The sequence below is a fragment of the Bombyx mandarina genome, chromosome 19 (assembly GCF_030267445.1).
Source record: "Bombyx mandarina strain Sakado chromosome 19, ASM3026744v2".
Taxonomy (NCBI): domain Eukaryota; kingdom Metazoa; phylum Arthropoda; class Insecta; order Lepidoptera; family Bombycidae; genus Bombyx; species Bombyx mandarina.
Genome location: NC_143225.1, coordinates 4,443,332 through 4,457,530, shown reverse-complemented (window position 1 = coordinate 4,457,530; position 14,199 = coordinate 4,443,332). Strand labels below are relative to the sequence as shown.

The 14,199-nt window shown below is 37.4% G+C and overlaps 1 protein-coding gene, 2 long non-coding RNA genes and 1 other non-coding gene across 5 annotated transcripts in view; 2 read left to right on the top strand and 2 right to left on the bottom strand.

Annotated features, from left to right (window-relative positions):
* Dhc98D (Dynein heavy chain at 89D) overlaps positions 1 to 14,199 on the bottom strand; it is a 109,075-nt gene that overhangs the window by 7,952 nt on the left and 86,924 nt on the right. The window contains exons 80-89 of the mRNA XM_089735420.1: positions 13,452 to 13,547; positions 12,956 to 13,134; positions 10,778 to 10,937; positions 9,583 to 9,784; positions 8,619 to 8,761; positions 8,078 to 8,236; positions 7,168 to 7,339; positions 5,849 to 5,980; positions 4,504 to 4,663; positions 3,683 to 3,902 (exon numbers count right to left, since the gene is read on the bottom strand). Coding sequence (XP_089591546.1) covers positions 3,683 to 3,902; positions 4,504 to 4,663; positions 5,849 to 5,980; positions 7,168 to 7,339; positions 8,078 to 8,236; positions 8,619 to 8,761; positions 9,583 to 9,784; positions 10,778 to 10,937; positions 12,956 to 13,134; positions 13,452 to 13,547 — 1,623 coding nt within the window. The remainder of the gene's footprint in view (positions 1 to 3,682; positions 3,903 to 4,503; positions 4,664 to 5,848; positions 5,981 to 7,167; positions 7,340 to 8,077; positions 8,237 to 8,618; positions 8,762 to 9,582; positions 9,785 to 10,777; positions 10,938 to 12,955; positions 13,135 to 13,451; positions 13,548 to 14,199) is intronic.
* Positions 213 to 1,611, top strand: LOC149500819 (uncharacterized). The gene is made up of 2 exons (XR_016324696.1): positions 213 to 1,093; positions 1,198 to 1,611. It is a non-coding gene; the product is annotated as an uncharacterized LOC149500819 (long non-coding RNA).
* Positions 1,609 to 2,946, bottom strand: LOC149500818 (uncharacterized). Of its 2 annotated transcripts, XR_016324698.1 has the most exons (3): positions 2,653 to 2,946; positions 2,259 to 2,410; positions 1,609 to 1,886 (listed from the first exon to the last, which is right to left on the bottom strand). It is a non-coding gene; the product is annotated as an uncharacterized LOC149500818 (long non-coding RNA). The 2 variants fall into 2 exon arrangements; XR_016324697.1 differs by lacking the exon at positions 2,653 to 2,946 and having other exon boundaries at positions 2,259 to 2,642.
* Positions 12,803 to 12,921, top strand: LOC114239518 (5S ribosomal RNA). Its single transcript, XR_003624446.2, has one exon. It is a non-coding gene; the product is annotated as a 5S ribosomal RNA (ribosomal RNA).

Here is a 14,199-nt window from a genome sequence, read left to right as displayed (position 1 = left end):
TTAGGTAGAAATAAAAAAAAATTAAAATACTTGTGGTCTAACGGAATTACATAGTTAATACACACGGTACCGTATATAAACGGTTTCTTAAACCGCGTGAACTATGGTTTTTTTTAAAATGTGACCAGCTTTAACAGTGTAAGCGTGCGAAAGAATTTATTTGACGTACACCACCATAGTTCAACCATTCTGTCCTCAATATTTACAACTGCTTGTCTTACGGCCGTTTTCAATAACGTATCTGAGTTTTCGGATAGATAGCTATCTCCGAATATCAGCAAGAGCGTATCTATCCTTAGTTTGCGTTTCACAATCACGGATAAGTGCTATCTCTCTTTAACCAACAGTAGATAGCTTCTTCCCTCCGATTTATCCGAGCCTCTTGATACGTTTCGTTCGACTACAAATACGAAACAACATCAGGATCAAGACTTATTTTATTTTATTCTAAATTATAACTATAATTTAACCAGCATATTGTAGACTATCATAAACACATTTGTTTATAACAAAAAGTAATAAAAGCATATGTACATTTTTTTAAATTGGACGTATTGCCATTTTTATCCTAGTCGAAATTATGAAACGAAACGTTTTGACAGTCCGTTTGCCAATAAGCAGTGATCAGTTTCTTTTGTTTGTTTTTCTATTGTTTACCTACTATATTAGATGATGACTTACCTCCAAAACGCTTTAAAACTTTCGTTTATAATTCTAAGTGTGTTTATAATTAAAGAGCTACAGTGAAATAAAATGAATTCTGTAAGTATCTATGAACTACATTGATAATAATAATTTTACTTTGAAAACTTTGAGTTCAAGTTTAGAAAATATATCTTTTTCAGTCAAGAAAGGCAGCACCCATGACAAAAGATGAGACGATGATTCTAGCAGAACTTGTGGCGGCGAAAAAACATTTCAATTATAAGGCAACAAATGCCACAAACAATAAATTGAAGGAGCAGGCTTAGCAAACCCTTGTAAATGATTTTAATTCGTCGATTCGTCGTTTCCCACGAACTCCATCGCAGCTTCGACTAAAATGGGAAAACTTAAAGAACGCTACGGCAACTTAAGAAACAACCTTAGTAAGGTTAGTATAATTAGTTGATTGTTTGTCTCTAATAACACATTGATAAACATGATTTTTTCTTCAGGTTTCCGTAGTATTTGAAATAATTATGCTCTTTGTTACAGGCTGGAGGTGGTAAGGATTGCAAATGAAATTTTGGATAAAGCATGCACATTGTTGTAGGTCACATATAATATTTTTAACACTTTTACAGCCAAGCGGAAACAAGATGGAAGAAAAGAAATGCAAGGCTAATAGCATAGGGACAATGCATTAGTAGAATATCTAATAGCAAAAAAGAGACTTGACTTGGAAAATAAAGAAAAGCAGATTGTTGTAGCAAAAGTTAAGTTAGATTTAGATAATTTAAAAAATTAAAAATTAATTAAAAGGAATATTAAATTTCATAAATTAAGTAGGCAATAATAATTTTATGTTAGATAGTTTTTTAAGTATATGTACAAATTCTAAATTAAATATCTTGCATGTACTAACTACCATGTAATTATCATTTTGGAAAATAAAAAATAGTCAAATTATCTTTGGAGTTTATTTTATAAATTATCTTTGGAAGCAATTATTTATAAGTACATAGTTGTATTTCAGATGTAAGTTTTGAAAATTTGTTACGAACAATTATATTATTTTCCTGTAATGTATCTGCGACTGAAATTCCTGATTCTAATTCTTCTAAATTCATACTTCTGACGATATTATGCAGCATGGCAGCTATAATAACAGCTTGCATATTTTCTAGTTTTAATCTACTTTTCAGTGATGTACAGGGAGTCTTCTTTTACAAACACCAATGCATCTGAAAATTATACATTATTCGCTTAAATTATTTTACAATACAGTATAACAAGCTCTTAACTAAAAAAAAAGATTACCTCTCTATAGTATTTCTTGTTTTAATATGTGATTCAGTTTAAATCGTTCCGATTGAGTATGTGGGTTAATTAATCACGTTAAAAGATAGGGTTGTGGGGATAGCCTCTATCGGCAAGCAAATAGCAATTTCCAAGTCCACCTTGTTATCAATGTTTTCTTGATATGTAGATAATTTATTATAATAGTGTCATATTAAATTCATATAAACACCGAAATATATAATATAAATAAATAAAAATATAATAATAATATATAATAATAATAATATAAATAAGGTAATATAAATAAGAAATACCTTTTCAATCGGAATGGTTAATTATAGTTGTATCATGAGTAGACCCAGGCCATCAAGCAACAACATTTTGAAACATCAATGATGCATTGCACACAAATTACACATTCAAAATACTCTTTTTCTATTTCTAAATTCCTCTCCTATATTTGAATCTGTAACACAAATATAAAATGTAGAGGTATCAGTGTGTAATAAGAATGAAGGTAAATAGCCTACCAGGTTATTGTATTAGTATATGAATGTCATTTAGGGCACCATGGGAATCCAGCACTATTATAGAATTCCTGTTGAGTATGATTTTGTAACACAACAAAAATTAGGTATAATTTTGCTATTGCTATAAACAAATATAAGTTGTAATAACGAGTACTTTTATGGTTAAAATTTATCTTACCTTTTTGACGTTACACTCAAATATGGTCTCATTAAATTAATCAATTCATTCACAACACCTTTGCTCAGAAATCTATAGTCAAATTCGTAATTATTGATCTTCGCCATGTAATTCAGACGATCTTTATTTTCCTAACCATATGATATCGGCCTCACTATCACTATCTGCATCACAATCCATTATCATTTGAAATAATTCCATATCACTATCATCACTGCTACAATATGCCAATATGAAGAGAAACAATTATTAAATTATAGCGATTTACTTTCGAAATATAAACATGCAACCGGCCGATTTTGACAGATAAGCGAATGTCCATACTAGAGATAGCGCTGCCTACCGGAGAGTTACTTAAAACTCATATTGAAACGGAAGTAAGCACGATTTGTATGAGCGTTCTATCTTTAGCAGGCTATCCGTCCTCCCGACGATGGATAGATAAATCCGATAGGAACTGCTGCCCGTCGATAGGTTATTGGAACATAAGTAAGGACAAAAATATAGATTTGTCTATCTTTAGTAACCGAAACTAGGGATAGATAGGTTATTGAAAACGGCCGTTAGAAGAGGTAAGCGGAAGAACAGGGAGACAGCGACTTTTTATATACCTACTATTTAGAGAGAAACGTTCAGTGATTGACATATTAATAATTTAAATGGCTATAAACTCTAATGCCTATGTAAAAAAGTGCAATATAATTAAAGTTAAAACAGAATAGTTAACTCATGTAAAAAATAATAAAATAGTATTTTTTTTTTTATCATGAACCTATCCTACACTAATATAGTTTCACAGCCCACTGAGTTTCTGGCCAGATCTTCTCAGTGGGTCGCGTTTCCGATCCTGTGGTAGATTCTGCGAAGAACTGCTCTTGCTACGGTCAGTGTTAGCAACACTTCCGGTTTGAGCCGCAAGAGTTCACCTAAACGTTAGGGCGAAGCTGTAATAGCCTCTCAAGGCTATCAGCACAGGTAGGGAGGGAAAAAATACAGTTAACAATAAGGCGTGGATATTTCGGGTACATACCCAATCGGTATACTGTTTGGTTCTGGCTATGAAGTGGTCCATCCAACCTCCCAGTCCCTTGCAAGTGGCCGGGGCTAGAGCCCGCCACACCTGCGGCAGTTGACCATTGAAGAGGCTGTACGAGACATTATCCAGCACCGCGTCCATTCCTATCTCACCAGCCAGCGCCTTGCGGAGCAGCGAGAGAGTGCTACCCATACGACTGATTAGCCGGTTGAATCTATCAACATACATATATTCGTGACGTATACGTTTTCTTTTCTTTTGAAAACCTAAATTTTGTTTATAAATTGCGATCCATAGAACCCAAAAAAAAAAACGGATGATGTAAAAGAAACACCAAAAAAGAGAAAATGCCCCCGTGGCATTTTGCAGTGGATACACCACTGGGCATATAAACCAAGGAGGGTTGACGTCAGGTAGGCAGTCGGCCGTCAAGGATCTGTCCTATGCAGCATGAAAAGAGGACATTCTGCAATGACCCCACATAATGCAGGACAAGGGTAAGAAGAAGAAGACGTATAAAGTATTTAAAATTGAATGGATCATCATTAGTTTATTGCTTACACGGGTGAACGAACTAACGGTCCATCTGGTGATAACCTTACCCGTTACATTTTATAATCTTTGTTAAGATATACATTTGGAATGTTAGTTAGGGCGTCCTAAAAATTATTGAAAAATTATGACGTATGAGAGGTTTGAATGGAAAAAGAGGACATGCCGCGCCAACTTCCCATAGCGGGATAAGGACAAGTTGTGGACAATTTTCAGAACTTTGTTCGGTAATTTGAAACGTGATGATACAGTTTAAGAGTAACCTCTCCAGCTCCTGCAGAAGAACTACGAGTGTAGGAGTGATGTTCATCTCAAACTGTTTCCTAACTCGCCAAATTTCATACAGAGTTGGTAGCTTGCTGAGCACGTCCACTGCGATGTTGTCGATGAAGTCTTCCCGACTCATGGCCCCCCCGGCCTCACCTGTTATTATTATTAAACTAATATGTGATCAATATAACAATAATAATAATAATAGGATAAATAAATAATAATAATGTATAATGAAAGGAGCAGTAGATGTTAACTTATTGATTGTCAAGAGCTCCGTCAAGAATTCCGTCGCCCAGCTTGAGTTGAATTTTATAACGGCAATTCCACACTTCCGTGGAAATAGGCAGGTTGATTTACGCATTTAATGTTATACTATTTTAGATACATATTTGATACTCAATTAGTTATGTTCATAGACATACATTACTTAGTCACTCAATTTCACTTGAGATCAAAGTCCGGATCCTAATTTAGGGTTGTGCGTACCCTTAAGATAGACCATACCATCGTTTTAATTGTATCAGGAATCGACAATATCTTTGTCTTCGTTTTAGGCTATGTTTTTTGTATGTCCGATACGGGTTGAAGAGTACAAACACGTATTACACGTGCAATATCTATCTAACACAGATAAGTTATTACTCATTTAATAAGTTATAACTCAAAGATATTGACACACAACAATAACGTGCACAACTAAGTTCCTCATATTTGTGTGTTCAATTGAGAAAAGTTAAGAACTTACCATTTGTCCTGACTAGCCGTTGAATTTAATAATTAATAGGTATATTAATAGTTTACTTAACAGACTAAAACGCACGTGTGGTTTTACATGCACTAAAACAAATATTATTTAGTCAAAGAAAGCTGAAAACTTATTAAATTAATTTATGTAATTATTAAAACATTATATACTAGTTAAAAAATAGCAGTATTCTAATTTTAGTTTTACATTTTCGTTAGGCAAGTATTTAAATTGAAACTTAAATGATGATGCATGCAGACGGAAATTCGCATTTTTTTTATTACTTCAGCAAAAACACTACTCACCGTCCAACTTTGTGACTGATAGCATGAAACACATATTAAAGAGTCACTAATAGATTTTTACTAAGTACGTGCCAGTAAATGATCTTTCATCCACATCGTGACCTCTTCTCTGTAGCGCTTTATTGGCGCAAATCATTCATACGTTCCGAAGAGTGGATCAGACAAAGCAATAGAGACGTTACGTTAGAAAGCGAGAATCGAAATTTCCGCTATGGCATTTACGAGGTCCGATAGCATTCAGGCTACAAATTGCTATACTCCTCTCAAAGCTGATAAAAAACTTACTCGTCTGAGGCTGCAATTCAATGAGATGCCCCCACATCTCGCGGACCGCTTGGCTGAAGTAACCGATCTCCGCATTTGGATGCAGACCGAAAACTTCTGGTGTATTAGCGAGCGGAAGTGTGTCGATGAAATCTGCCAAATATTATTCAAAAATTTTTCTTATTATTTTTCCTACCTAAGTTGATGGTCTTGAGAGACAATTTAAGCATGACCCTAACAAGTAGGAGAGCTCACGGGGCTCAAACCTGACGAAGTTACTATACTAACATTAGCCCTAACAAGAGCAGTGCTTCGCAGACCAGATCGGCAACGCGACCCGCTGAGAATATCCGGCGAGAAACTCAGTGGGCTGTGTCTGTGGGTTAATTTACTGGCCGAGTTCTTCGTCGCAAACGACAGGTTCGACGAGAACGATGACCGGTGCTTTGGTAATTCAACAATAAGTAGAATTGTAGTTACAAAATAGAAAATTTGAACTCCCTAAAATAGTGATGTGCTAGGACAAATCTTTTTCTCCACCTTATCCCACTAGGTGGGGTCGGCACAGCTAATCTTTCTCTTCCATTCTCTTCTATCAGCTGTCATCTCAACACTCACTCCTCTCTCTCTCATATCGTCATTCACACACTCCATCCATGTCTTCTTCGGACGACCTCTTCCCCCTCTACCTTGCACTACCATTTCCATACATCTCCTAGTCACATGCATCTTCTCTCTACGCATTGTTATGTCCATACCGCGCTAACAAACAGATTTGAATAAGTCGGTGATGCATTTATTGGGCGCCTCTGACTGTTGCGCCAAGGGTCGTGGGCGTGGACATCGGAGAAACATTGTGTGATGAACAGATTTGTTTGCTCTTTGTCTGGGTGTTTTTTTATCAGTCTCTGGTACACCAGAATCCTCAATTGGCGCCTGATGACCGTGCGTGATTTGTATCCAAATTATTATTATTATTTCGCTAACTACACAGCTACTTGTCATTTATTTAAGTTTTTACATTTTATTCTGTACTAGCTGAGTCCCGCGATGCTACCCGCGGCTATTGTCGTCCCGCGGGTAATGCCGCGAGGCGAAGCTTGTCTATAAAAAGTAGCCTAAGTTACTCCTTATATCATCGGATAAATATCAGAGAAAGTTCCAGATATTAGCCGGAACAAACAGACAGACAGACAAAACTTGTAAAAAATGTTATTTTGGTGTATGTACCGTATATATAATCATAAATGCATGTAGCAAAAAGTGGTTATTTCAATATTACAAACAGACGCTCCAATTTTATTTATATGTTTAAATTAATATTATCTACAGTTAAATACCAATATATTCGTCTCTCTCTCCCTCGGGCGGTATTACGTAGTCGAACGCGTAGTCTTTGTAGAAGTGGAATGGCTGAAACTTATCGAACAGAAACTCTCCCATGTACTCCTCCATGTAGGTCCGGACCACTCGTCTGTCGAAGTCGTCGATCACTCTGCCTCCGTACATCACCTAAACATCTATATATTAATACGTGAACCAAAAACCTTTGTACTTTTTTTCATGAAAAAATGCGCGGACGGAGGAACATTAAATTTCCCACACTTATAGAGAATATAGAGGAGTGAAGAATGCTAATATTTATTTAAAATTATGCATAAAAATACATTAAATCATAAAAAAATACATTACACACACTACCATGTATTTGACACACACACTCACAACATATACTCTTTATGTTATTGTTTAAATCTGGTCAAATTGAGAATAGATTAATATTGTTTGTCTTTAATATCATTTGCCTATGGTCTAGTTTTGGCGAAATTTGTGATTATAGAAGTATATAGTAGACAATAGAACAAAAATAATGTTCAAACTTATAATTTCAATTAATCATAGTCGAATTTCGACTACTGAAGGACCACTAGTTTGCTTTAAAACCATAATACTTTAAGAATACTACTACTACTGATACTGCGCTAACGCTATGACCCCCTAATAGGTCTTGCCCTCCGACAATCAATGCCCCTATTCGTTACGTTGCTGCTCAATACCTTGTCAGACCGGCACTTGGATCTCTCGCAGATCTCTTTCCACAGCGTCAGATTAGCAGTATTTTGGGCCTCCCTGCATACCCTAGCCGCCTGAGCCTCTGCGCCTTCATTTCCCCCCAATTTTAGGCTCACTAAATATCTCCTCCATATCTTAGGACGAAAGCATCTTAAGACGAAACGTTGAGTTACGTACCTCTCCAAATAGATACTTCAAAGTGGCCCACGGTATCGGTCCATTAGCCGCCGCACAACGCTCCAAATAACATTGTAGTATTTGCATACAAACAACAAAGTCGCTCTCGCTAAAGTCATACGATATGTTCCAACCTATTTTGTCATATTTCCGACGTTCCTGAAAAATATCTACAAATGTAGGCGGTCACCCATCCAAGTGCCGACGGTGCACGAAGTTGCTTTACCGCCGCTGTTTTCAACATAGTAGCTTTGGCATTTGGATGAACAGAATTATGGCATACTTTTTTATTGCTTAGTTGGGTGGACGAGTTCGCAGCCCACCTGGTGTTAAGTGGTTACTGGAGCCTATAGACATCTACGACGTAAATGCGCCACCCACCTTGAGATATTAGCTCTAAGGACTCAACTATAGTTACTGCCAAATACATATTCTGCCAAAGCTATGACCAAACTGTTTGAATATAACAAAAATAATGTCATCACTTCACAATTACTATTTGAATAAAATATACAAATTCCATAAACGAATATTCACTAACCTGTACAACGGCGTGGAAAAAGGCTAAAACGTAGACAAGTTTCTTGAATTGCGGGTGTGGACACTCCTCGAGGGCCCGCGCGCGCATCTTGAAGTACGTATTCCGAAGGTTCAACTTCAAACCGTTAGGGGGCTCTGTAACAACTTTACAGAAAAATGAGTTTGGCAGTAGCCATCATAGAACACAAGATATTTGACAGATGCCTGAATCTCGTTTACATTTTCAAGGTAAGTTCCGAACAACAACGTTCGGACCGTCGGTTTACCCAGCAATTAGACCCGCTCGGTGGAAGATCTCTTTGTCGTTAACTTCCAAACGAGAACAAAAAAATATCATCCATAAAACAATATCATATTTATCGATAACCCATTAGAAGCCTTGCGTATCTGTGAAGGTACTATTATAATCCACTTACGTTATATTATTTACAATCTTGAAAAACTGGTTGTTACTGTTAAAAAGTGGAAGGAAGTGGTAAGATCTCCCGTGAATCCGCACGGGTAGGTACCACCGCCCTGCCTATTTCTGCCGTGAAGCAGTATTGCGTTTCGGTTTGAAGGGTGGGGTAGCCGTTGTAACTATACTGAGACCTTAGAACTTATATCTCAAAGTTGGTGGCACATTTACGTTGTAGATGTCTATGGGCTCCAGTAATCACTTAACACCAGGTGGGCTGGTAGCTCGTCCACCCATCTATGCAATAAATAAATAAAACTTTGGTGACCAGATCTGCACCACCCTTCATTCCACCATCTACAATGCTCTCCGTGTAGCCGAAGACAAGATGAGATGGCGCTACAAAGTGAGGACGAAAGCTATGGATGGAGGTGATCACGACACAAGTGCGGGAGCAGCGCCGAGAAATAGTTTTCAGATACCTTAAACTTAAGGTACGTTTCCAGTTTCAAAGTCTTTGTATTTTAATAATGGCTTGTTTATCTATCGAAGTCTGAAAAGTTCGTACCTTTAAGCGATCTCTGCAGTATCCCAATAGGAAACGTCGGAGTGGGATCTGTGGTTAGCCACAGCCGGTACTCACGATGGGGCTTCGTCATAAGCTCTAGCTGCTTTTCCAGCTCCCGAAGGAAGGACACGAGCAGGTGACAATTTTGCAGGATCAACCATTGCCCGTGTGAGATTGCACCTTCCAGTAACGACAGCGCGGCCTGTTCGCAGTCAAAATTGCTTATTACGTCAAAGTTAAACGATTGTACAGTCTAAATTAACCCTTTGACTGCCATATAGGTCATCGGTGCCCTACGTGGCGCACTGCAATCATTATGTCGATTTCTGTTGCTGACGCACCGGTATATCTAGTAGACTCTGGGAAAGACGAATCCGAAGATACTGAGAATGAATTTGTTTGACTGTACATGGCAGTTAAAGGATTACTTAACGAAGTCACAGCGCATCCACGTCATTACGCCTAACTTGGGACATGGGGAAAGATCATTGGAATATCGGATATCTAACCTCTAAGCCGGAACGCAATGGCCACCTACTGCTTTGGGTCAGAAATCAGAAGGATCGTTTTACTTAATCGTGTTGGTTCACAGCACACATTAAAGGTTTTTTTTAAATTCTTTATTAGAGCCATACACCTATTAAGTCGGTTAAGTCGGCTGGTCTTAAAGGTTGATGAGATAAAAATACGAGGAGAGGGTACTCACGTAAACGTAATTTTGGAATGAAGTTGTTTCACGCGTTTGCATTAGTGATTGGGCAATCGTAACCGTCTCTCATAACGAAAACGCTTAGTTACTGGCCTTATTCACAAATAAATATGACTTTTAAATCTAATAAGTAAGGGCTAAATTCAGATACACTATTATGTGTTGTAAAGGTACCTGCGCGGACTCACAAGAGGTCCTACCACCAGTAATTACGCAAATTATAATTTTGCGGGTTTTTGATTTTCATTACACGATGTTATTATTCCTTCACCGTGGAAGTTAAACGTGAACGTTTGTTGAGTACGTATTTCATTAGAAAAATTGGTAACCCGCCTGAGATTCGAACACCGGTGCATAGCTCAACACGAATGCACCGGACGTCTTATCCCTTCTCTGTCATCTCCTCTGTGTCTATTATTATCGGCATATTATTTGTATTTTTAGTGCAATTGATCATGTATTTTGAAGGTGATTGTGAAAGCTTACTCCCTCTTGGCCTTGTCCGAGAGACAGATACTTAAATTTCCCTCCTCCAAAGCCGCATCTGTCTGCTAGCTTCATGAGGTCGGCAGTAGGATCTGACCCGGGACTGAGTATGAAGACTACTGGTGTAAAAGGTGTTGTCTGCTCCACAATCATGTCGAGGCTGAAATAGGTGTGATTAAATTTTTGAATAAAATTAAAATTAATATGAGGGATGATGAAATACAACAAAGAATTTAAACATTAAAGATAGAGCTAAGAGACATAGGTACATTTTTATAGTATACTAGCCGTACTCGCCCGCTTCGCAGGGCGTTAAAAATAAACATTATTATTTATTGTTATTATTATTAGGGAGTCCAACACTCATATAAATATTCCATTAAGTACCTACATGTATTTTCTACTTGCATGGTTCAGTAGTTATAACGGAAAATCCGTAAAAACCACTCTAGATTTATATATTAGTATAGACTAGCGACCCGCCCTCGCTTCGCTTCAAGAATTGTAATTTATTATTAATCTTATTGAATTCTCTTTTATACTGGTCTAGACCTAACGGTAACAAACAAACCTCTTCGTTTCACCATGATTCACTATTTTGCCGCCGTTTTACCGTTAAAACTGAGAGATATCTCAAGGTGAATGGCTGCATTTACGTTTTAGATGTTAAGGGGCTCCTGTAGCCATTTAATACCAGGTGGGCTGTGTAATCGCACTCCCATCATCATTCTCCTGCCCTTCTCCCAATCACCCGGGGTCGGCGCAACATGTTTTCTCCTTCCATACTCTTCTATCATATTCCATTTCTTCGCTCACTCTCCTCTTACACATATCGTCTTTCACGCAATCCATCCATTTTTTCTTAGTTCTACCTTTTCCGCTAAAGCCTTCCACATTCATAGTTAAAACTCTTTGTTATTTCAATGTTATTCAAACCTCATTGTTATTTCGTCTCATCACATGTCCATAAACGCGCAATTCTCAACTTCTCTGTCACAGGTGCCACTTTCAGATTTCCTCAACTTAATCATTCTATCCATTCTCATTACTCCACACATACATCGCAATGTTCGCATCTCTGCTGCATGTAATTACCTTTCATCCGCCCTTATGCAACTGTACTTATTTCAACTTATTTGGTTTCATTTATTGCGAGATGAAAACAACCGGTATTCAGTCAACGTCCTGAGGTTATGTCGATTGTAAGATACGGACATTGATCCACAGCATTACACACACTACCATGTATTTGACAAAACACTTATTTATAAATATAGGTACTCTTTGTTTGTTGTAAATTGTGAAACTTTTGTTATTGCTTAAAGTCTGTAGTCAAATAATAGATTATATTATAATAGGTTAATATTGTGTTTATTGGTAGGTCGCATGTTTTGGTAGGCATCGCGTTGCACTAGGCCTCGCGTTGTAGTCGGCCTCGCGTTGTAGTGGGTCTCGCGTTGTAGTAGTAGGCCTCGTAGGTACGTGTAGGTAGCGTGTTATATAAGACTAGCTATTGTCGCGACTTCGTCCCTGAGGAATGGCATAACGCTAAATTTTACCCGCCTTTTCATTTACGTAGAAAGTGAAAATATTTTTGAATAAAAGAATGTTAAGGAGCTATTTAATATCCCATGGACAAATAATAAAAAAAAAAGTTTTTTTTTTCAAAGTTACATTAACTATTTTAAATTTTGTCAAAAAAAATTAATTTTTTTTTGGTCCTATTATTAGATTAAATACAAAATACCCCATTTGGAAAAGAACAGACTTTTAAAACCTGTCACCTAAAACTCATTGAAAATCTTTTCCGTTCTCCAGTGCTACGAAATTGGGCAAAACAACCTTCGATCAATAATACTATTATCATCAATAATACTATCAATAATACTATTATTGATCGAAGAAAACAATAGTGAGCGTTTAAAAAAAAATCAATGAAAATTAATCTATAAAGGATATTATGTATCTATTTGTAACTCTTTGAATTTCAAGTATAAAATATGTCATAATTTAACAAGCACTTTCGCCAACGTCCATACCACGTTGAAAACACCGGTTCTCGTCCGATCACCGAAGTCAAGCAACGTCGGGCGTAGTCAGTACTTGGATGGGTGACCGCCTGGGAACACTACGTGATGTTGGCTTTTTGTACATTTATTTTTTTGGTTTCGCGCTCACCTTATAACCGGTGGCGTAATGTACTCTTCTCCCATAGTGACGGTTATGTAGTCGGTAAGGGCTCTGTAAATTCTATCAACACGGAAACATCTCAATAGCATCAATAGTTCGAATGGCTTTAGTTTTTCTCGATAATTGTTCGGGATCTCCGCAGATTCTGGAGTATCACTGTCGAACCACTGTAAATGTAATTAAAACACGTGAAAGGAATTAAATCTTGTACATAGTTTATTACGATCACAAACCGGAGTTAACCGATAGTGAGGCGTATTGTGAGTCCGCTTAGGTAGGTACCACCATCCTATCTATTTCTGCAGCCAAGAGGCCCAGATTTGGAAGGAGTCTCAACTATTACAGAATGCAATTGAGACCTCGACCTCAAGGTGGTTGGTGGAATTCTTGTCGTAACGTCTATGGGATCCAACAACCACTTACATCAAGTAATTTTCTTCATAGAAAATTATTAAATTTCGGCATAATTGTATGATTAGCGTACCTCTTGCCATTCTTCTAAGAATTTGGTAATATCGTCAGGAAGTGTCGCAAAGGGATCCGGGAAATCTGAACTTAACTTCATTATGTCTTGCCAGCCCTGACAACAAAACATTACTTTTTTTTTGTTCCTACCTATGTTGATATTCTTGAGAGGCTATTTCAGCTTCTTGACATGTAGGTGAGCTCACAGGGCTCAAACCGGAGTGTGCTAGCACTGACCCTAGCAAGAGCAGTGCTTCGCTGAATCTACCACGGGATTGGAAACGCGACCCACTGAGAAGATCCGACGAGAAACTCAGTGGGCTGTGTCTATGGATGGTAGATTTTTTCTTACTTACTTGACATTTATCGTTATATTTTTGATAATTCACACTATATCGCACCTTCGGTAAAACAAGGGCCGAAGTGCTAAAATTTCTGAAAATGAGTTAAATAGGCCAAAGTGCCTTAAAAACTAATTTCTACCTGTAGGAACAAAGACATTCAATAGATTCAGTTTATTTTCGCCAGATGGCAAAAGTGTCTTTGTACCATTCGTTCGTTTTTTGGATGATATTGGCGCGACGAAATCTTATTGGTCATTTGCGGCATCGCCCGCGCGAGTATTGGTTGTGTACTGGACCATAAGGGTCATTAAGGTAAATATGCCCTTTTTTGTTTTATATTTTGGAAAGACATGGTCACATTTTGTGTACATAATATGCCTAATTTCAGAGCACATATTTGACAGAAAAAATAAATGTCTTACG